This window comes from Tasmannia lanceolata, unplaced genomic scaffold (assembly GCF_043159265.1).
Source record: "Tasmannia lanceolata isolate RefF3 unplaced genomic scaffold, GAP_Taslan_0.1 ptg000005l, whole genome shotgun sequence".
Lineage (NCBI taxonomy): Eukaryota > Viridiplantae > Streptophyta > Magnoliopsida > Canellales > Winteraceae > Tasmannia > Tasmannia lanceolata.
Genome location: NW_027518682.1, coordinates 9,177,050 through 9,201,293, shown reverse-complemented (window position 1 = coordinate 9,201,293; position 24,244 = coordinate 9,177,050). Strand labels below are relative to the sequence as shown.

General features: G+C 39.3%; 2 protein-coding genes across 4 annotated transcripts in view; one reads left to right on the top strand and one right to left on the bottom strand.

The window, feature by feature from the left end:
- The first annotated feature begins 2,750 nt into the window (after positions 1-2,750).
- On the top strand, positions 2,751-3,714 carry LOC143876580 (DUF1442 family protein (DUF1442)). The gene is made up of 2 exons (XM_077378288.1): positions 2,751-2,957; positions 3,048-3,714. Exons 1-2 carry the CDS (start codon positions 2,904-2,906, stop codon positions 3,636-3,638), a joined length of 645 nt encoding a protein of 214 aa, XP_077234403.1. The 5' UTR covers positions 2,751-2,903; the 3' UTR covers positions 3,639-3,714.
- Positions 3,715-4,367: 653 nt separating this feature from the next.
- Positions 4,368-24,244, bottom strand: part of LOC143877385 (uncharacterized) — a 50,942-nt gene continuing 31,065 nt past the window's right edge. For all 3 annotated transcript variants that reach the window (XM_077379394.1, XM_077379393.1, XM_077379395.1), the window contains 10 exons: positions 20,603-20,861; positions 20,235-20,451; positions 16,195-16,547; positions 15,328-15,846; positions 12,134-13,340; positions 11,691-12,044; positions 11,309-11,546; positions 8,042-10,638; positions 7,699-7,847; positions 4,368-4,928 (listed from right to left, as the gene is read on the bottom strand). In XM_077379394.1, coding sequence (XP_077235509.1) covers positions 4,586-4,928; positions 7,699-7,847; positions 8,042-10,638; positions 11,309-11,546; positions 11,691-12,044; positions 12,134-13,340; positions 15,328-15,846; positions 16,195-16,547; positions 20,235-20,451; positions 20,603-20,861 — 6,236 coding nt within the window. In that variant the 3' untranslated portion in view covers positions 4,368-4,585. The remainder of the gene's footprint in view (positions 4,929-7,698; positions 7,848-8,041; positions 10,639-11,308; positions 11,547-11,690; positions 12,045-12,133; positions 13,341-15,327; positions 15,847-16,194; positions 16,548-20,234; positions 20,452-20,602; positions 20,862-24,244) is intronic.

Below are 24,244 nucleotides of genomic sequence, written 5' to 3'. Positions count from 1 at the left end.
TTTCAATGTATTTATTAAAAACTTAAAACACGATAAAATCTGACAAAAAGTATGCAAGGAGACAAATTAAACATAAATTGTCTGCAAAATTTCTCTCATCGAGAGGCTTCTTGGACGATCGATCGATCAAAAAGATTGATCGACCTCCGAGATCAAAAAAAAAGTTTGGTTTATTTCAGTAGTAATTCAGGAAAAGATTGAAATGCTATCAGTGCTTCGGATGCATCATGCAATATGAATAGGAAAGCTTATGAAAACTAGGAAAAAAACAATAATCTACAAGATTTATATATAAATTTGATTATTTTTTAAAAAAGTAAAGATTTTGGAATCGATCAAATGTACTTGAAGATATAAACGGAGAGAGTGAGGAAACCCAGAACCCGATAGGCATGACATTTAGTGCAAGTAGGGGTGTAAACGAGCCGAGCCGAGCTTGGCCAGGCTCGGCTCGTTAAGCTCAAAAGCCAGGCTCGGCTCGGTCAGGCTCAGCCAGGCCCTTATCGAGCTCGAATTATATTAATTTTACACCCCTCATTTTCCCTGGACAGCCCTATCTAGTGTTTTTTTCTACTCTTTTTACACTAGGGGGGTGGTCCAAGTAACAAATGGGGTTCCAAAAAAGAAGTGACATATTTTGCCTCCCCCTTTCACTCCCTAGACAACCCTTTTAGTGTATATATTAATATATAATATATATATTTAAATATATTAAATTCTTAACGAGCCTTAACGAGCAGAGCCGAGCCTGGCCTAACTCGGGCTCGGCTCGTTAAGCTTAACGAGCCGGCTCAGCTCGGCTCGTTAAGGATTCGAGCCGAGCTCGAGCTAGCTTCCGAGCCCGAGCCAAAATTGACACCCTTAAGTGCAAGTCATAAACGGAGGTAGTTTGTGCCGCACTAATAGGTTCGACTGAGGCTAGACTACCGCTCCAAATATGCCTGAAATTAGTAGGAAAATGGAAGGTGGTACTGTCGAAGTATCTTAAATTCGTGGGTCCCTAACAAATCTAATGTGACCCCACGCTCGTATCGCATCAATTTACGCTTGGGCTCATCTTGTGGCAGGTATCCTTTCAAAAACTATAAAGTAGATAGTGTTGTCGTCATCTCTGTCACAAAACTATCAAGACCTGTCTCTTGTTGGGGTGTAGTCTATTTAATATCATACTTTAAAACCATACCTTTTGGTTGCACTCTCTGTTTCTCACCACCTTCTCTTCCACATGCTCTTCATTTTCTTATTTGCTCATGGGTCTCCAACTACTGGAAAAAAAAAACAAAACCTGCAAGACACATAACTTCATGTCAATACTTTTTAAGGGGGAGAGTTCTTAGATATTACGTTGCAGAGAGGCCACGAGGAAAGTGGGGGAAATGAGAGACACTTGAATATCAAAACATGTATATATGTACGGAATCGAGCTAGCAACGTGATGGGGCTTGGATTCGCGTGTGAATGAGTTGTTGGGGGCAAGAAAAGATGCTCTTTGTAGCCTAATCGGCCATTTTAAAGGTCATGTCAGTTTTTAAGAGAAGAATACTAAATTGAAGCTCGCCCTTGCAAAATCCCAGCCCGAAGGGTGCCCCATAGGATCAACATCACCCAACCGCATCAGCAACGAAACTGAAAAATGCAAAGTAAAAGGAATGATAAAAGGGGTTGGGTGATGTGGATCCAATAGGGCGCCCATGCGACTGTTTTTTTTTTTGAAAGGGTGCCCTTCAGTTTAGCTCTTCTCCTTTAAAAATATCAACTAGTGATATGTTGCCAATATAACTACCAATAATCAGTTCTTGACTCAGTTTGAAAATCCGAAAAAACAGGGAGTGTTCTATATAAGAACTGATTATTGCCCTGTTGTAATAGTCCAAGATTAGTAAAAGGGAAATGATTTCAGTGCTACCATGCTTTGATAATGTTATTAAAAAAACATGTTTGATTCTGCTGCTCCTCAGAGGAACATGGACCATGTTGGCTTGTCAGAGAGAAATACCAACATACTTGTTTTAGTCTGGTCAGGTACTGTGAAGGACATTACAGCTAACAAATGAATATTTCGTGAATTGTATAAACGACTAGACATTAGATCATTTAAATTAGGGAAGGAAATTTAAAAAAAAAAAAAAAGGAAGTAGAAACGGAAGACGTCAGGATGGATGCATAAAAATTAATTAAATACACCCTTAGGCTATGGATTTTGAGAACCGATTGTGAGTCCAAAACTGATTATTGGGTTCATATTCACGTTTAACTGAGTCCAATAATAACTTTTGGAGTCAATCGGTTCTCAAAATCCACAACAAAATATATTTGTGACTGGTTGGAAAAGTCTGGGGCCCACCCAAGTAGGCCTACAATACGTCTTCCTCTAGAAGGGAAATGATAAATTCGCCCCCCTTTCTTCCCCTGGCCACCCCCTCTAGTGACTACTCTTTTTATGCTACAAGGGGTTGGTCCGGGGAAGAAAAGGGGGCCAATATATCATTTCCCATGAACTCACAAGTAGTATGACCACAAAGAGCTGTGCTAAAAGTATAGTATAAGTAATTATTTCCCTTAATCATACATCAGTGAAATTAACCACATCTTGTCACAAGTAGATTTGCCCTGAATCTTATCTTATCAAGAATAAAAATACAAATTTAAATAACAGAATAATTAATTAATTAATTAACTAAAGCCCATATTATAAACTTGTTTATCCAAGTCGTACTAGATGCCACCTTTTTCTTCTAATGTTGGTTGGAAGTTAAAGCCTCCCCTGGTTTAGTTGTTCCTCTGAGCTTGAAATAAATGCAAAGAACACATTGCTTCAATCATTTAAATGCAGGATCTGCGGGCCTTTGATTCTCTCAATCTGTAGAAATCACAGAAAGAGAAAGACTGACAAAGAAATAAAGATGGCTTGGTCTGCTGAGAAAGCCACAAAAGCTTACCTTCGAACCTTGAAAATGGTAAGGAAGATCAAAATCTTCACCCTGTTAAAGTTACTTTCCATGCATGTTTTTGTGATTTTTTAACATGGGTTGTTTTGGCTTGTGCAGGGGAAGAGAGCCAACGAGCCCGATGTCTCTGAATTCGTATCGGCACTGGCCGCCGGTAATACAGCAAAGCTCATGGTCGAGGCCTGTGGTGGGACCGCAGGCCCCATCACGCTAGCGTTAGTAGCCGCTGCTCAACAGACTGGTGGTCGGATGGTGTGCATACTTCGTGGGCTCGATGAACTACACCACTCACAAGAGGCTTTAGGCCCCGAGGCGGATTGTGTGGAATTTGTTATTGGGGATGCATCAAAGTTATTGCTAAACGATTACAAAGGAGCGGATTTCGTGCTCATAGATTGTAATTTGGAGAAACACGAAAGTGTTTTTAGATCGGCGCAAATTGGTGCTAAGCGGCATGGGGCCATTGTCATGGGCTACAATGCATTCCACAAGGGGTTGTGGTGGAGTGGGTTGAGAATTAATCTCTTGCCGATCGGAGACGGGTTGCAAGTTGTGAGGATTCCGGCGAGCGGTAAGGTTGTTGGTGGTGGTGCAAGGAGGAACCGTTGGGTTGTTAGTGTAGACGAATGCACGGGTGAGGAACATGTGTTTAGGGTGACATCTCCCTGTAGGAAAGAGGTTGGAGCTTAGGCTTCTTTGCCAGAGTTTGTGGTTTTGGGACCTTGTAATTCAATTGACTAAATCCTAACTACTTAACTTCCTTGTAGAGAAATGTTTGTTTGAATTTGGAATGTTGCAATGCCTCAAAGAGGTATTTCTCTGTTCTAAATGACTGATGACATGCATTACCCATCTACTAGCATCTGTTATATCACAAAATAATGTAGTATTGATAAATTAAGTTCAAATGGGAAACAGGGGCAGTTATGTTGCTGATACCATTGTTCTTTTGGGATATGCTTTAGAATGGGCGAAAGGGATGCTTGTTTGCATAGAATGATTGATCAGAAAACAGAAGCATGTCATGATATTTGGGCTATGGCCAAGGGTGAATTATGACCCACCAGTGGACGATGTGTAGATCAGAAAGACCTACTTGATGGCAGGGGGTGATTATATATTCACCCTTTTCTTCCTCGGCCCACCTGCTTGTAGTGTGAAAGGGTGGTCATACCCTCATACGTACACTAGTGGGGCTGCCCCTGCATATAGATAACACTCTTTGTTTCCTACATTTTTATTTTTCAAATTTATTTCCCCATCCACACTTCATTTCGGGTCGGTGTTGTGCTAATCCAAAACAAGTTCAGTTCATATTTGCTTTAATTGAACTTGTTTAAATGCAAAAAGCATCTATACATTAAGAAAAAGAGGAAGAAAGGACCAAAACATACCACAAATGGTTTATGTGGACATAAATGATCTATATTAACTGCATTTACCAAAACAGAGAAATTGTCCAGTGCACAACACCAATAGCCAGTATCTACCATTAGTTAACCAACCTACTACACCCTACATAAAGATCAGTGCAAGTTAGATCACATCATAACATCATTCAATCTTCCTCGAACACCAAAAAGTTCAACACTCAGGAATAAATGGCATTGGTGTTAAAATTCCCAGTAAAACGCAGCTTACTTTTTCCTGCCTCTTGCTTTTTTGTTACGCTGTCTGGACTTGTTATTTTGTTTTCCTTTGCTCGGGTTCTGAGTTCCTGAAGAAGCACTGGCCTGAGAAGCCTTTCCAATGGTATTAGGTTCATTTTGCCGGATCATCGGACCCAAGAATGGCTGTTCAGACTTGTTTTTTTGTTTTCCTTTGTTCTTCTGAAGACCTAAAGGAGGAGTATTCTGAGAGGGAATATTTGGCTCATTTTGCAAGAACAGTGAATCCAAGAGAGGCTGTAGCCTTGGCCTCCTTGCCCGCAACCTTTCAAACATTTCTCCAACTTCTGAGATATTGTTCTCAACTTCTTTGCTGATGCAGAGGAAACAAAACACAAACTCCAATTTAAATGAATCTAAGCAAAAAAAGAAAACATCATCTCAAAGACATTTCAACAGATTTTGTCTTGCTCATTTAATTCATATGAGGTTGCTGCTTTCATGCAACAGCCGGCCCGCGAAATGCCTCATGCAATGGTCCCTAGCAGAAAAGCATTTCGCGGCTGGCTGTTCATGAGTACAGTCACACAGGCCCACTTTTCAGCAGATTTTGACTATTCATCTGCGGAAGGGTCCCTGGCAAATCCATAGGGGCGATGTAAAGGAAAAGAAAACAGGAAGCGAACTCCCTCCCTAGGTTGAAGGAATCCCTAGGGAGGGAGGCTCTCTCTCTCTCTCTCTCTCTCTCTCTCTCTCTCTCTCTCTCTGATCTCTCTCTTTCTGATCTCTTCCTCTCTCTGTGGTCTCTCTCTCTCTCTCGATCTCGATCGGCAAGAGAGAAGATGGTGGCCAAATGTTACCCGGAGATGGGCAGATCTCGCAGGAATTGTAAAGATGGTGGCTGAAGGTGCGGAACGGCTGATCTGGGCTCGAGAAGGCTGGATTTAATGGTAAAAGGGCCGAATCTGGTTAGGGTTGATGAAGAAAGTGGGTTGGGGAGTCGTCGGAGGCTGTGGAAGTGACCGAAGTAAGGAAAAGGGTGGCCGGATTTAGGGGAAAAGGAGGAGGTTGGATGTGGAGGTGAGGGAGGTTGCGGACGACGACAATGAGATGCATTAGTAGCTATGGAGAGTTAAGGTTTGAAGGAGGAGGAGGAGGAGGGGAGTATTATGGTTGTTAGGGTTAGGGTTGAAGGAGGAAGGAGGGGGGAGTATTATAGTCGATAGGGATATGGTTTGGAGAATAGGGTTTGAAGGGGGAAGGATGAAAGGAGCATCATAGTCATTAGGGTTACGGTGTGGAGATTAGGGATTGGAGATTAAGGTTTGAATGGGGAAGGATGGAGGGAGTATAATAGTTGTTAGGGTTAGGGCTTGGAGTATACTTTCAGATGGGAACTGAATGATTTGATTCTAGTGGGGAAGAGGATTCTGATTTTTGGGTTAATGGAAGTAGGAAATGGGGAGGGTGGAAGGAATAAATATATTTTTATTGGGGACCCGCTGGTGTTCGGTGGTGGTACGAAGTGGAGGCGGCCGGAGACCGGATGATGTTGTTGGGTGGTTGGTTATCGTGCACAGTTAGGGACCCACAATAGCTCTGAGCCTTCGACCAGGATTTTCGAAAATCGAATTCGACAGCTGGAATGTGGTGGAGAATTTTGTATGATGTGGCAGGTCACGATCTTGACTTGGTGGGCCCCACAAAGATGGCACTTTTTGTTAGATTCGATACAATTGAGGCTATTGGGTAATGTAAGGGATAATGGGTTTTTCTTTTGGGCCAAGGAGAATGCTCCTGGGCAATTCATACTATGTAAATCTGGTGGAACTACCGGTCCCCATCGTAACTTTGGTTGGCATCAATATATCTGTCAATTTAAAAAAAAATAAAAAATAGGGGCGATGTATCTGAGGGAGACTTCAGATAAGCTATCTGAGCTAGCCACTACAAATAGCACATCGAGCCATGTTGCAACCGTCCATTTTAAACCTACACAAATCAAGGGTTAGCATGATCCTATGGAGATGATTTCTTAGGAACACCCTATATATGTTAGGTCCAATAGAATCAATATGTAACATAACCCAAACAACATAGGAACCTACCCTATGTATACTCACTAGCTCAGATATGCTATCTGAGGTCGCCCTCAGATACATTTATCTAATATATATATATACACATGGGATTTGCTAAGCTCCATCGCAAAAGGCTTTTCGCAGCTCGTCTGTTGCACGTCAAACCAGCCACCTCGTGAATGGAGACAAAAGTTGTTGTCTCCATTAACGAGGTGGCTGGTCTGATGTGGGACAGACCAACAGCGAAAACCCTTTTGCGATGGACGCTAGCAATTCCCTATACATATTTATCTAATATTTATAGGGAAATGTTATTAGCACTTCCATATTTTGATGATCGCACTCCTCACTTTATTAAAAAGTACAATATGACCCACGCCATAGGATGATCCAAACTGTCCATTAGATGGCCCACAGCCTAAATAGGTTGTGCCCCAAAAATCATTTCCATAGGTTGATTCCAACCCTCCGATCTATTGAGGGTTAAGATCAACACTCTAATATTCAGTCCCTCCATAGATCGGAGGGTTAGGATCAACCTCTGGAAATGATTTTTGGGGCACAACCTATTTAGGCTGTGGCCCATCTAATGGATGGTTTGGATCATCCTATGGTGAGGGGCATACCTTACTTTTTAATAAAGTGAGGAGTGCGATCATCAAAATATGGTAGTGCCGATAACATTTCCCTATTTATATATATACACATTTATCTAATATTTATATACACCATCGCAGAAGGCATTTCGCCGAACGGCTGTTGCATGAGAGTGCAGCCACGGCCACCTCAGATGAATGATGCCTTATGTGTATTTCGCTTGTTTGAAAAAAGCAGAATCTGCGAAATGTAACTTCATCTTATAATTGTCAACCGTGGCGTTAAAAGCTTTACTTATTTTTCAAATAATGAGATTTTGATGGTCAACTTCAACTATCTTTTATAAAATTATCACGTTATCGCAGTAAGTTAGTTCAGTCAAACTCTAACAGAAGGAATGACTTCCATGTTGTGCCCTAGGTTTTGGCCTATATCATTATTTTCTGTTCAACAAAGTTAACTGACCTCATATCCAAAGCAACAGAGAGCTTCTGCATTTCAACAAGCATGCTTTTCATTTCTACAAGCAGGACTCCACCTAAATCTTTATGCCTTCCTTCATTCAAACAGGTAATCCCAGAAAGAAGTACATGAATGGATTTCTCCAGCTCCAACTAAATAAAATAAAAGAAGACTGTTAGATAAACTCCAACTAAATAAAATAAAAAATAGACTGATAGATAAACTTCCATCCGTGTTAGTGCTACTGCTAACACCTAGCAAACTTAACCACCTGAAAGCATGAAAAAATATGAAAAATAAAAAGAAGTTTGAACATTGAAAATCCTGCAATATCTCTTTTCCATACCTTAATAGGAGGGACATTAGAAGAAAAGGTCCCTATACTATACTCCCCATTCTCCTTTTCCTGCAGAACATCAAATGCTTCCCAAAATTGGCCGTAACTCTTTTGTAAATCACATTTGTTTTTGTTTTCAACCTCCAACTCCAGATTTTCCTTCCAAGACAATTCTGAAGTGAATGCCAGTTTAGTATCACTGTGACATGAATTTCCAATTTCCAGTTCAAGTGGGCCATCTTGGCCTTCAATTTCTTTAGGCTTTTTGGGGAACAATATCTTCACTACATCCTCCCTACACTGAATCACTTCTGTGTTTATCAAAAGGGCATTTGGATGCAAAAATTTTGCAGAGTTCATTTGTGAACCCACAACCACTAAAGGATTCTCAATTATTTCAAGTGCTTCAGCAAAGATGTTGAGAAAGTTAGCTTTCCCTCCAGTCTGAATTTTCTTACAGAATGCTGGTGGAAGTTCTGATATAATATCTTTCCTTCTCAGAAGATTTGCTAGTAAACCAAAATGCTGACCAGTGTTCAGATAAACTAAACTAATCATAATAATCAGTTGCAATACCAACGAAGGATAGTAGCGCGCTGCATTGATTTTGGATCTCCTAATCCATTCTAAAGTCTCATATCTATTCAGCATAGTTTTCACCATTTCCGCCACGAAATCGAAGGTCTCAATCAAAGAATTATTGCCACTTGCATCAGTTACTAAACAGGTAACCAAGTTTGCTTCCTGGAATCGAAGTCTTTCGACACATGAAGATCTTGTCGTGAAAAAGTAACCTTGGCAAGAAGATACCAGGAAAAGAAGGCGTTCAATAAGATATACATAACAATGAGGTGATATATAGTCAGATTCTTCCTCCCAGTTGATAAGAAATGTACATTCCAAAGCACCTTGGAGCTTGCTGACTGGAGATACGTGCCCGAATCCTGATTCCATGTTCTCTTTCAGTTGTTCAATGAAATCCTTCCATGGTGGGATCTGATCAAAACGATTACTGATTGACTGATACAATTCATCAGGTACTGTTCTAGACACGAATAAAAGCATCACCACCCTCCCAATTTCCCCATGAGTTAGCCTACCCTTTCTCAAGTTGATGTTTTCAGTAAGAACTTCCGTAAGTAACTCCCTAGCAACATCTTTTCCTCCAAAATCAATCATGTTTTCCATCATTGTTTCTCTCCAATCCAGTGGGAAAACAATGTCAAAAAAACACTTTTTAGAATAAGCAAGGGAGTTTTGCAATGCCCTGGCATGGTATTTCAGGCCAAGTAACTCAGACTCTATCAGAAACTTTGAGACCTCAAAAATATGAAGAACAACAATTCCCTGGCAGAATACAGAGGATGAATTTCGTATAGCAAATCTATTTAGTGCTTTCAGTCTCTCCAATACTTTAACACCAACAGAAAGTATTTCGGAACCCCAATAAGTCTGTGCGGCAGAAACAAATTGCCGGGCATCCATACATGAGTTCCCGCTCAGAGGAAGTGATTTAGGATCAATTCCTTTGATCCAACAGGCCTCAGAATTAACCAAAACATACGTATTCTGATTATCTTGTTTCCGAACACCCAAGTATTCCAAACAGAGCTCTCCATAACTCACATATTCATTTTCAGAAGGTGTACCAAGCAACCGAAGGTATGCCAATACCTTCAAAATCTTATCCTTCCAAATATTCCAAAAGTACACAAATGTTTCAGCAGAGGACTGATTCCAGGACATCATCTCATTTGCGTGTTTTTTCTGGTCTAGGATCACTTTAGATTCCCACTGAAATTTCGAGGGTTCGAGCATAAGATGGAAGTCAAGAATTTTACGAGCAGCAAATACTTCTACTCTGACATTTTGAAATGTATGAGCAGCATTCAAAATTTCCGCCACTTGTGACAAGCTGGTATCCTTGTCCGATAATATGCCAGTCTCCATACAAACAGACCCATAAAATTCAACTGAATGTTTTTCTGCTAGCAATTTGGCTTTCATTAACCATTCATCCTTCTGTATAAATTGTTTCAAGGGCCATCCCTTACTTCCAGGTGTCCAGAGAGAATTCACAACAATATAAAACAGAATTAGTCTGGATGCCTTTTCAAAATAACCAGCTTTTTCAAGCAGATTAGCCTCCAGAAGCAAATCCCCTTTCACCCTTGCAATACTAGCAGCCTCCATAATGTTACCGGCTTCTTCCTCCACTAATATAAGCTCGTCAAGATAATTCCTGGACTTCAAAAACGTGCGAATGAAACTCAGAGAACTAAACGCCCTCACAAACTTCATCATACCTTTGCTATCTCTAAGCTCATGATAGTGGATGGCACATCTCTCCAAAAAGGAGTGTTTAATTTCATTCAATTCCATACTATTTTCAACCCCATCAACAGAATTTGCATTTTCTTTCCAATATCCAATGAACTGCAACCCCATATCAAAGAGTTGTCCTTTCGTACAAACAGATAAGCATTTAGAAATACAGTAGCCTTTAGCATAGACCTCAGCAGCAAGAGACCAGCATTTTGCCATACTAAAACAGTCACCAGCATCCTCAAGCCTTGACTCGCCACATTTCTCCAGATAAATTGTACCTGCATTAATTAAAAAAAGCACACAATATACTTCACAAATTCCAAATACCTGAATAATGTACTTATCACAATACATAATTTCCAAACACGTATCAAAATATGCTTTCAATAACATTTAAAGCATTCAATCATTAGAAATTTGAGCAGATTGCCCACTAAAGCACATAAAATTACAGCAAATAACATTTCATGATGATGTTATGATAGAATTATAACTTGTCACTAATAGTGGTATAAAGTAAAGGTGCAAGCCACTTCTGAACTCCGTGGATTCTGCATGAGGATTTCTTATATGGAAACCACCACATAATCGTGACTAAAAAAGTCGCCTAAATTCTAGGCGACGTGGTGGTAAGCTGTTTAAATGCAGATACAATGGTAAACTGTTTGATAAGAATCATACGAAGCTAAGCACCACCTCCATCCAAGAATACATTCCTCATCCTGATCAGCTCAGACAACAGATACTAAGCAAGACAAAATTCTAATTTAATCAATAAAGTTCACCTTCCTATTATTGACACAAATTAGATGTTTGAGATCATAAAGAGACGTCTAGAGAACAATTGTGCATGATGCTAAAAGAGCTGTCAAAAATTCTGTTTATAGTGGCTAGCAGAAGTTCCAGTCGCAACTTATAAAACACTAATTAGAAAAAGAAATTCCGAACCTGCTTTTTTAAATTCCTTTAGCTCTATGTAACAATTGGCAGCTAACTCGGCCCGGCCAATTGTTTCATATATCTCAGCAGCCTCTAGGAATGTGACACGAGCCTTTTCAAAGTTTGAGCAACGGATACGATCAGCCGATGCTCGAAGACCAAATGCCCTAGCCAATTTTTCCCTGTATAAGTCTCCAGCTCTTTCAAAGCACATTGTTGCCATCTCAAAGTTTTCCTCGTTGAATAGCTGACAAAATACCATATGAGTGAATTCACAAGATTGACTCCATAATGTATCTTCAAGTAATGGCATTTGAAAAATGCATTAAAAATGAAGGGAAAGCTAACATATAAAGAAAAACTAAAGAAGTGATAAAGACCAAGATCATACCTTGATCCCGCGCACCTTCCACTCCTCTTTGCTGCTTGCAACTCGCATTGCCTGTGCAAGTGAATCATCCAGGGGTTTAACTTGGACGAGGCCCAACTTCTTCCAATAGTCAAACATTGGCTTGGAGTTCTCTTCAAAATTCTCACAAATCCACAGCCTTTGTCTTGTGCGAGTTATAGCAACGTACAGTTGTTTCAGCTCAGAGCAAAGAATATTGTGTTTAGTCTTTTCAAAGCTTGGAAATGCTCTGGGTAAATTGGCATCCAGTAAATTTTGTAGTTGCATATATTCGTAAATTACTCTCCACTGATTTTTCAAAGGATAAGCTCCAAAAAAATTGTACAACAGCACATCCTGCAAAACCAATTAGTAGAGGAAGGGACATATAAGGATTAATAACAGTGACAAAATAAACTAGAGCAAAGTAATCATTCTTCCCACACCTGAAACTCTAGCCCCTTGCACTCAACTATTGTTAAAACAAGAGCTTGCTTTCCAACATGGTCAAAAATTTCCTTCTTGGCACAATCATCACGTACTAAAATAACCTGTTCAGCCCCAAAACCATTCATCCCTCCATCAATGTTGGCAGCATTCCCAAAAATAGTTATCATTGCATTTTCATTTTTCCCGGATTCTAGCAAAACGGGTACTTCCCCAAATATAAGGCTCGTCTCAGGGCTTAAAACGTCAATAGATAGTGGAAAGTAACAGTAAAGCAGGTCCACAACACTCTGTGCCAAATTCAGAACACCTACATGTGTGCGGAAGTTCCGATTCAAATGGAAAATATCAGACATTCGTGGTCCCTTTCCTTTCACTCTATCCTTACAATCAATTATTGATTCCGAGAGAAATTCCTTGTAGAACAAAGATCGTATATCTTGGAACCGGAAATCAATTCCCCTGGCAATGGTTTGAGCTGTATCACCAGAGAAAACAAAGCCTTCTTCAAAATTATAGCACACATGTTTGAAAAGGGCAATTTGTCTCATGGTAAGATCCTGAACTTCATCAATATAGACAAAGTCCATTTTTTGACCAATATAGTTTCCATCTCTCAGTCGAGCATGAATGTCAATGACTAAATCAGCTAGGTCGAAATCACCATTCATCATCTTCTTCTTCTCATAATCAAGAAATAGATCATAAATTATTTCCCTTCTCTCTCTGCTTAAGGAAGACACCCGCCCCTCAGAAAGCTTAATATAATCCTCCCGGCTAAGTTTACCATCACGAGCCCCAAAAGCTGCCAACCCACCTTTTATGTGAGAAATTATCTCAGTGAAAACTGTCGAAGAGTCGAGTTTTTTCGTCAGCTGGATATTGAAATGGGGCCAGTAAAATGAACTGAACCGGTCATAATTAATCTGCTTCGACATGATTAAGGCTTGGAAGGCAAGAGACCTCGAAGTTCCACTTTGGGACTGAGAAAGCTCCCTTACATCATGGAATTTATCAAAGAATGAATTCACCATACTTCCATCTAGCATCATTAAAAACTTCTGAAAGGTAATAACCAGAGGGTAGTTCTTGGGTGGAATATCAGAGAAACTATCAGGGATAGCTGCGAAATCACTAACACTATCACCAATATCATGCATATCAATAGATCCGGCACTGGTTGAAAAGTCACCCCCACAAATAAAGCTGGATACAGAAAACAGTGCAAATAATGAGAAATTCCATCCTTCCAATCAAACATATTGAAAATGTTAGAAGTAAATACAAGAACATGACTTCACAACCAAAGTTAAGGAAAGCTAGCTCGCATAATGCATAAAAAATTCCGTAATAATGAACAAAAAAAAAAAAAAACTGCCAAGGATGACCAGAAGCCTAGTATTGTGGAGTATTGATAGATGTTACCTGCATATGAGTGTTCAGATACAATGAGTAAGTCGTCGGGGATCCTCTAAGTTTCAAATTTTCAGGATATTGTGTGAAAAGGATCTGATATGTGTGCAGGATATGGGTACTATGGTATATGTTTGTGCATATGTGGACCCTATAGCAATATAGTGACACAACATGCACTGCTCATGATTTAAAAAAGTAACTAATTGGTGAAACCCAGGTCATCAAATCAATGGCTGATAATTATAAGCTATTGATGTTCAATGGCGTTGATCAAACACGAGGCGACTTACCAATTGGTAAGATAATTGCTTCCAGGACCATGCACGATGGCCACGGGTCTCCAAGTGGCAACCCGTCAGATCAACGGTCCCAATCACCAAGCCATTGGGGCTTTTGTGGCAGCGATTGTCTTTGATGATTTAGTAGGCCACCATTGGTCTCGTAGTTTGTTTCTGATCACATCATGACCTTATAGTTAGAATAGGCTTCAAAGCAAACATGATTTTGGTTTAAATGTTGAGAAATGATATCCACACTTTATTTTATCTTTTTGAAATTTAACAACCTATTTTATTCGATGAGAAACGTTTACATAGGGGACAAGTAGTCCCACAAGAGAAACGGGAGACCTATGGTCCCAAAGCAAAACATTACAGAAATCCTTAAGACACGCCCATAACAATGCGTGTTTCCCCCTTTAGCCAATGCGTCAGCTGATGAATTTGCTGATCACCTCCTATGCTGAAGCAGCGAACGAATGATTCTGATCAGATCCCTGATGGCATCGATCGTCTGGTATAGCCTCCAAGGTCCGCTGCAACCGGAAGCCCAGGCTATCGCATTAGCAGAGTCACCTTCGGCAATCAGTGGACCAAGGTTGTTTTTTCATACCACTGTAAACCAAATAAGAGCGCTCTTGCTTCCGCTTCATTGGCATCACATTCCCCTACCGGATCAGAATAGCTCATGATGGTTCGTCCTTCAGCATCCCGAATGATCCCACCAGAGCCAGCTTTGCCCGGGTTGCCCATAGAACTCTCATCGAAGTTCAATTTGAGCCAACCATGCGGCGGATCCCATTGCGGAGCAACATTAATGGATGTTTTCCTTTCTCGGATAACCGAGTTCCAGTTTCGCAGGATAGTTACCACTGAATATGGGAGACCCATTTTGTTCTTTGATCCATCCAATAATCGCAATTTTTATTTCAAGGGTGATATGTGGCCAAGACCTCGCTTTACCCTGAAAAATGTGATTGGTGCGTTCTCGCCATACATGCCACACAATAGTTGTGATGTCCAAGGCATCCAGCATAAGTGTTTCCCAAATTCGCAATGGTCGACGATATCCGGCGCTTTATTAATCACCTTTCATATTGGCTATTGAGGGCATCTTGGGAATTGTAACAGTCTTCAAAAATAAATTACAATCAATAAATTGTAACAGTTTAATAGTAAATTTTTATACAAAAATGGAACATTACATTTAAACAATGGGATTCTATTCCCTTTCTCCCATCTACATCTGTATAGCGCTGCTATTTTACAATTTTCTATATTTTTCCTATAAAATTAATGCATCTCATCAAAAGTCACTATAATAAAGATAATAATAAAAAAGTCCCTACAATAAACTCATGCCAAAAATCTGTCGATGTAATTATGAAAAGGAAATTCTTGCAACAAGCTGAACAGAAACCAAAACATTATTAACCAAAAGACCATAAAAAATTATAGAAAATAGGACCAAAGTAAACATGTTTGAGTAATCAACACACCTTTTCAACTGACAAATGTGATTCTTTACAGCAGAACAGAGTTTGGGACTGACGGTAACAAAAATCTGGCGTAAGATATTCCCACTTATCGCCCCAAGTTTCTCACCAACCTCAGTTTTCTGGCAATAATTGTCATCACACAATCCAACTGAGGAAAGATAGTGTTGTTGTTCTTTTTGAATCAGTTTCATAGTCAAAACAGTTGTTTTCCCTGTTCCCGACCTACCAAGAATAAAAGTACTCCGAGGAAAACGAATCATATCCAGTTCTTGGTCTGTTACTTCAAATGGAAGATCAAGCTCCATCCCATCACGTCCAGAGAGCAAGTGGCCAACCACACCAGAAGATAGTGCATAAAACTTCATAAGTAGAAGACTCTCACTGACCTTTGAGTTCTCCACATAGTTTCTACCATCAGAGGCACCAGTTATTGACCCCTCCTCGGGCTCAGTAGTGCTAAAATTCTTGTACTGAACAATGCAAAGATCATTTGTCCAGGACATTGGCACTTCCAAATTCCTACATAAAAATTATGTATGAGATGATGCGAGGTCAAATGAAATGCATGGATACGAACTATCGATGCATTGATCAAGATTAGGTACGACACAATGCATAATAAATTGATCAAGGAAGAATAAAAAAAATAAAATAAAATTTATCACAGAATATGGAACTATAATTTTTACATTATCAAACAGTTTAAAAAGAAAAATGACAGCTCACAAGGTATAATAATTAAAGAAGTGAAGGGGAACAGAAAAATGAGTGACGAAACGGTCAAAAAGAGCAGTACAACTACAGTGATCAGAAATAACATGAGTGCCAAAAAAATTATGTAAAATATGAAAGAAAGATTGAACATACCCTTCAAGACATTTCACATTACAGTGAGTAACATAATCATCAGTATACATCGCAGATATGCCTTCCAGACGCTTAACCAGTTTTGGGATCTCCTCAAAATGTAAAATATCCCAAATTTTCAGCACTTGTATGTAATTTGACTGCTTCACAATATCAATTGTGCAAATAAGATACAGCCCCACAACCTTGAACAATTTCACAAGCTGTAAGGAACTTTCACTGACAAAGTCAACATTCAATTTCTTTGGGCGCCAACCACCAGCAAGCCTCAACAATATATTTATCACAGCCTTCTTAGTATGAGTTGACTTAAGTTTTGAAAATGATTTCCTAAATATATCACTAAACAGAACCTGCAGTCACGGAAACAGAGAATGGTAATAAGTTTCGAAAAAGGGTAAGCAAAACCCAAACAAGAACAATGCAACTTCACTCTAAAAAGTGAACTCGTCATGCATATAGAAACACAAATTTTGAGAAAAATAAAATCGATAGAAAAACAACTACGAAACATACAAAAAGTGTGCTCACCAAGTGAAGATGCCATTTGGATAGCAGTCACACCCAATCAAGTTGATTCAGTGATGTGGGAGAAATGCAAGTCAGAAAGCCAACACCCAAACCAGGTTGGTTTGTTAAATGAACAAAAAAGCAGACCTGAATGCGACGGAACACTACTAAATCCTACTACACAAACTTATGCAATTCATGTTAGATTGACTACAAGATTAGGCCTCCAATTTCCCACAATACTATGCCATAAACTCAAATAGGTTTAAGTCCACAATTATAGGTGTCACAGGACTATTTTTTCTTTTTTAAAACAACCCAATGATGGCACTAAGTTTTCACAACTTAGTCTCAGCTAAACTCAACAGAAGCTCACACAAACAACACACAAGGGCTTCATGTGGTTCAGCCAACAATGCCTATGCCCATAGGCTACACTGCACTCTTCTTGCCATTCCTTGGATATCTCACCCACAATCATTACAATACATGGGAAACACTCACACCCAATGCCTTGAATCCATGGGTCGTATGCGGCGTATTCATAGGCCTGGGTTACAACTGCCCAAGGGCTACATTTTGCACATGCACATTATAGTAAAATTTCCCTGGCCAACGTGCCACAAATGCCTGAAAATTGACTGCTCTTGCAGAACATGTGCAATAAATAACATGCCGGGGTGCCCATGAGTAACATGTGCACGCTCCCATGGGCCCTTGCCTGAATGACGTGTATAACTGGGACAACCGCCACAAGGGGTCATGCTACTGTGTGCCACAAACCCTCACCATGTCACATGCGGTTGTGGGCCACACATTTAACCCCTGGCCCTTGCACGTGACCCACTGATGCAGGACATCACCTAATTTAGAGAAAATCCTACACTCCTAATGGGATTAAGACTTAAGGATAGTTTAGGGCTTACGCGGAAAACTAAAAGAACACTTAACAACTAACCTAAGGCTGAATTAACGCCTAATTAATCTATGTGCAGGAGCAATAATGAGACTTAAATAGCATAAATAATTGTAAATATCGTAATTAAGCATGAACTAAACCTTATACAAATCAATCAATGCGATAAGGATTCGTTAGATGAATTGATAATAGAAAGATTAGCCCGAAACTAGGCCTACGCATGCAACAAATTAAAAGAACTAAAAGATAATGTACGAACTCTCAATTAGATGTAACAAAAGCATGAGAAATTAATAATAATAAATGAAGAAAAACAAACAAAAAATGTCCAGCAGTGGGAATTGGGTCATAACAATCCAGATTTAGGCTGTAGATTTTGGTCATTTCTGCAAATCTGGAAATTGAAAGAAAATGATGTCCAAATCTTAGGTAAGGGTTTAGGTAGGTAAAAGAAAGGTAATTCTAGGGTTTAGGTTCTGATTTGATGGTAGGTTTAGGCAACAGATCATTAAAAAGGGTTTCCGAGCTTGAAAAGGGTAAAACTTGCAATATGGTTCAAAAGGTTTGAAAGTTAAGATTCTTGTGAGTTTTAGGTGAGGTTTAATCACTAAAACAATCCCTCAAAATCTCAAAAAAAGATCTTGAAGAACAAGGGAAATGTATGAATTTTGGGTTCTTCTAGTTTTAGGGTTCAAGAACAAAGAAAATAGAAAATCTGATTTACTAACCTTGTTTGTGCTGATTTGATTGAAGAAATAGAAGAGAATAGATGAGAGAAGATGGTTCCAAACCACAAGAAGAAGAGAGAAGAAGAAATCATAAATTCTTGGATTCAAGCAAAACGACAATTCTATTCAATATTCAATAAGTCCCTTACATTACTTTCATAAGATGTATTTATAAGAAAAGAAACCCTAGAAGATAACTTAAAACCTAATCAACTAATCTCAACATTCATCTAATCCAAAGTAAACTAAATAAAGTTAAAAACTTACAAAAAATAGTAATCCCGTAATAGACCAATACCACTTCCTAAAAACACTCATAACTTACTCAAATACATCCAAATCATGTTATCTTTGGCTCATTAGATAGGTAATTGAAAAAAAATTCTAATAATACCAAAAACACGCCAAACGGATGATATTTGGCGCCTAAAAAGTAGGCTACAAATAAAATGACAAAAATAGAAAGTAAATAATAATAAAAAAGACGCATCTGTCTGTAGCCCATGCTAAATTCTCCGCCTAAGTCTCGTCCATGTCTGTGCTTGTAAACCTTGAATCCACGCCCATGGTTGATGTCTCCATCATCCACACACGTCAGGAAGTTTCATGAAGTGTGTGGATTTCACGTGAGCTTAAGTCGGTTTACACGAATTTTGGCCGTGTTAAAAAGACTTAGCATATATATATATATATATATATGAGAAAACTATTGGTGCGCTTAAGCGCACCAAAAAACGAGAGTAGAAGATGATTCCTTTTCAAAATAACCAATGTGGTTTTTACTCTTCAGCGCATGGTTTTTTGGTGCGCTTAAGCGCACCAACAGTTTTCTCATATATATATATATATATATATATATATATATATATATATATATATATATATATTATATACACGCACACACACATATAATATATATAGATAGAGAGAGAGAGAGAGAGAGAGAGACAACATAAAGGAAAAAATTGTGATGACGAGCTTTCTGAGAAAAACCCATTCTCAGTTTCACCAAAGGCTTCACTGCAAAGCAAGAAATACTATGATGTGGTCAGATCCAGTGCACAAGGAGAGTTTAGGTCCGTGACGCATGGTGTATCCGAATTACTGTGGTTAAGAATATTGTTACACGAGTTAGGGTGTCAAGTTCACATGCCAATAAATTGTACTGTGGCAACAAAGCTGCCATTAGTATCACCCATGACCACGATTAACATGACAAGGCCAAACATAGTGAAGTCAATCGAAAATTCATATTCTATAAGTCAGCAATTGGCAGATGTCTTAACTAAGGGTGTCAATAAGAGTAGACATGAAGAAATTATAAATATGCTTTCTATGAGCGATATCTACTCCCAGCTTGGGGGGAGGAGTGTTGAGATACATTGATGTAATAAGCCCAATACTTATTAGGATTCTAGTTATTGCTTAAGAATTTAAGTCAATTTATAATTTGGATTAAAGTTAGAAAGGTTTGTAATTTCTAACTCACTTAAACTAAAGATGTCTGTTTTACGATTCCAAGTCATAAGTTAGGCATGAGTATAAATAGTGTGTAGGTAGGGCAAAGGTTGGATTTTGTCTATAAATAAGAGCAAGGGGTCAGCAAAAAGGGACACAATTTGTAGATTGTTATTTCGTGAAGTTGTTCAAAATTTTCAGAGTCGAAAGTTATGTTTCTTACAACTGTTAATTAGTTTGTTCTGCAACGAGCTAAATAGCTCCACGCAACCCCGAAAGGAAACGAAGGCCTAGAGATTTATCATAGATTGCAACAAAAAGAGCAACAAATTTCAGCTAGTACCCCAGAATAATCTTAGCATAAGAACAATGAAGATAAAATATGAAGTTAAAAAGAAGGCAAAAGATTAGATTAACCAATATACCTTCCACCTCGCATTTTTGAATAGCAAAGAATCCCCATTAAGCAAATCATCAAACTGTTCCAGCTCTTGTTTGGCATTCAATATTGCTTTAGTCAAACCCTTATCCTCATCAGCATTAAAAAAGCATCTGCGATCTATTGCATCCCGGACTAATGTTTCCCACACAGAACCACTTTTAATTAGAGTTACTTCATTTCCCAAAATCCACAGGCAGTGCCTAAAAAATAAACAAAAAAGGCAGCTCAAAAGTAAAAGAAGTCCGTTCATCAATAAAAAAACAAGTCAAACAAAATCTGGATGGAAACATTTATTCCTCGCTAATGATGCCAAAATTAAGAGTTACATCCTTAAAAGCATGCAAGTCATACCTAGCCCGTGTCAAAGCCACATTGGTTCGCTGAAGATCGGACATAAACCCTATGGATCCACTACTATTAGATCTGACAGTAGAAAGTATTATGACATCTTTCTCACCACCTTGAAACCCATCAATGGAGTTCACCGTAACAGAAAACAGATCAGGAATCTCATATTTCGGCCCAAGTCTCTCTTTAATTGCAAAAACTTGAGCAGAGTAAGGAGCAATTACACCAACACTAAGCTTCTGGCTTCCAGTGGTGGCCCATGCTGTAATAGTAAGAATTTGTCACAACCTTTCATTGAACAATTTTATAAATTTAAAAACACTTTTCTTGAGAATACCAACAAATGAATGTTGGATACAGCAGAGCTTCAAACACTAAATTGAAATAAGGAAATTATTTCACAAAAGGCAGATATTTAATTGCAAGAATTATCAGTGAAGTCAATTAACCCAAAAACATTCCACCACTATATATTTAAACTAACTTTTTAATTTTTTTCATATGAAAACTTTAGGAACTGATTGGATGACCCAAGAGACACGAGAGGGACTGCTTGATGTGTTCAGTCCGGTATTCTTAATGTTCAAGTTAGCTAATTGGTATTCCTAATGTTCGAGTTAGATAATTATTCTGTATTGTGGTGTGGTTCTGTTGTGGATTTCATTAGTATTTTGGTTGGGTTTCAGAGGCAAGGTGGCATGCCCTCCTCATATAATTCATTCATTTCTGCCAATAAAAATTCCGTTGCCAAGGTACATAGATAAATTCCAGTTTAAAAAACTTATTAAATTTCTTCATATGAATACAATAAAATAATCATCATGGCGATAGAAGTGAGTCCAATTATTTCATATCCCTACAGGAAAGTAAGTACAATCTATAGGGATTGTAATAAATCTAGAACATCAAGTAGATGAATGAAGAAGAAATCAGAAGAACAGAAGGTGAGATAGAAAAGGGAAGGAGAAGAGAAAGAAAGAGAAGAAGTGTTTGCACGATTGACTACTAGTTTTTTTTAAATAAAAAAATGATATTTGGCTATTTTTTAACCCAATAACTTCCTACTACAAAACTCCCTCTAAGCCATTGATTTAATCCAATGGCTGTTACTTAAACACCTAGACTCCTACCTGTGCCATATTGGACTAAACTACCCAACCTCCTTAAACTCCTTACAAGTACCGTAACTACTCAACCTCCCTAAACTCCTAACAAGCCTTAAATAACAATCATATTTGGTTAAATACTTCTCTAAGCATGCCAAGGAGTCTCCACAACTGTGTTGGTGTTGGACTCTTCTTCCAATGGGAGATGTGGACTGCGTTCGTTCCTATCTTGTTGGCTTTGGACACTTCTTCATTTTGGAGATGTTGACTACATCAATCCCCTCCACTTGAAGAGAACTCGACCTCGAGTTCAGTGGTGATGTCACCATAGCATCTCCAATAAGTATGCCATGAAACTCAGAGGCATGAAACATTCAGTGTTTTCAATGACGGACCAAAGATTTGGGATGTTTATGTTACTTGGACTTGAAGTGGAAAGGTCATAATATGGCATCAAACTATCCCAAAGAATGTATGTTACTGATCTTTTGTATGAAACTAGTATGCTAGGGGAAACGCCTATCAACACCCCATATGGAAACCAACATAAAATTGATTAAGGACGAGGTAGAAATGTTTGAAGATCCCGGTACATATATCAGCGTCTTGTAGGGAAATGTGTCCACCTCATGATCATACCTCTAGGTATCTCCTTTCCCGTAATTGTTGTAAGTCAGTTCATCCAAAGTCCCATTGTGAATCATTCGGAAGCCAATAGAAGGATTCTAAGATACTAAGGGAGCACTAGGAAAAAGGCTCACAAAGTGAAAAAGAATTCTGATGTAGACTAGAAAAGATCAACTTCAGATTAATGATCAACTACTAGTTATTGTAACTTTGTTGGAGGTAACAAGGTCACTTGGAGCTGCAAGAAAAAAAATGCCACTGCGCAATCCAATGCAGAAGTTGAATATCATGTGATGGCTCATAGAGCCTGTGAGTTAATGTAGTTAAATACCCATAAAGAAGAACTGGGATACAAGGCTCCTTAATCTATAAAGATAAACTATGACAATCAAGCTGCTACATGTACTGCCAGCAATCCTTTCTTCTTACCTAGTTCTATGGGTGAAGATTTACAACGTTGATACATATAAATGAACCTTTCCAAAAAACGAATATGTAAGTGTAGACACCCCATTTTGACCATACCCTAATCGGCTCGGTTTGAATAAAAACCCTACCAGGGTAATGATCTAGAGTCCCAATCTATGCACTAGAGTAGTTTAAGATCCCAAGTAAAGTTTTGGAAAATTTCAGAAAAAATTGATGGAAATGGTCAGGGCGAGTGAGTGTGTTAATCGAAGCATGTATATAAGGTCACAAGTGTCAAGTAAAGAAAAGGGCGGTGCATCATTGAAGCATGGTAGTGTCAAGTGTCGGTATTGGTTTACCTTGTGAAGTTCTAAACTATTGAAGGAGCTGGCATCTATTCGGCCATGCATGGATAATAATAAGGAGCAGTGAATGGTGGACCAGCTCTGGTTCTTCAGTGCTTCTCATTTTCGTGGGCTCACCACCTACTATATGGAGGGAATCTGTTAGTAGAGAAAGGAGTTGTGAAAGCATTTCATTTTTACAGTGGCCCCTTTCTTGCCGGAACCACTCTCTTACAAATTTGGGTTTCATATACACTGCTAAAAGGTGGCTGTCCCGAAGAGAAAATGGGCTTGAATGTTTCATTTCTTATATAAAGAGAGGGTAGATTATCCAGGCAAAGTGTGCGAATATCAAAATATTGTAGTTCTAATAGCATCTCTCTATGAGCAGAGGGGTGTGAAGTAGCATAATGAGGGCTGTCCATAGAACTAGGAGGGGGTTAGAATTTGGACATTTCCATTTATAAAAACCCTATCGAGTTAGGGCAAAAGTGGGGGGGGCTCTTTATTTTCGTTGAAGGGGGGGCAGCCGCATAAGAGGAAAGATTTGCAGAGAGGGAGAAAGAGAGGAAGCTACCGTCTCCGGCCATTCCCCCGGCCGGTCATCACCCACCTTTTCCATCTTCTTCTTCTTCCCCACCTCCCACCACCAAAACCCATTTTCCATCAAAACCCTCATCCACCGAGCTCCGACGAACACACGGGAATCACCACCATCAGCCATCACCACCATCGCTACTACCCTTGTCTCTTCTAACCTCGGTGAAAACCCAAACCCATTTTCAGAAAAAAGAAAGAGAGAGGAGAGCTCGAGGGAGAAAAAGGGAGGAGGAATTAGGGTTTTCCGATTTTTCAAGAGAAGGAGAGGCTCGTTTTCACAGCCACAAGGGATTACAGAGAAGAGAAAGCCGCCGGTCGTCTCCCCCACCTCCATTACCAGCCTAACCTAGCCACCACCTCCAATCAGAGATCCGACCACCATCCACCCATCTAAGCCACCATCGCCACCCTCCTTCCACCTCCATCTAGACCTTCAAAACCGCCTTCCACCTCCCACCTCAAACCCATTTCGAAACCCATTTTATTAGAAACAAAGAGAGAAACAGAGAGGAGGAGGTTGAGGAGCTGCAACTCTACCACCACCAACCTCGTGCTCCGGT

What these genes read in the sequence shown, in the direction of transcription:
- LOC143876580 (XM_077378288.1), top strand. Translation starts at nt 2,904, where the DNA reads ATGGCTTGGTCTGCTGAGAAAGCCACAAAAGCTTACCTTCGAACCTTG. An exon ending in ACCTTCGAACCTTGAAAATG is followed by an intron (nt 2,958 to 3,047) that starts GTAAGGAAGATC and finishes TGGCTTGTGCAG; the next exon opens with GGGAAGAGAGCCAACGAGCC.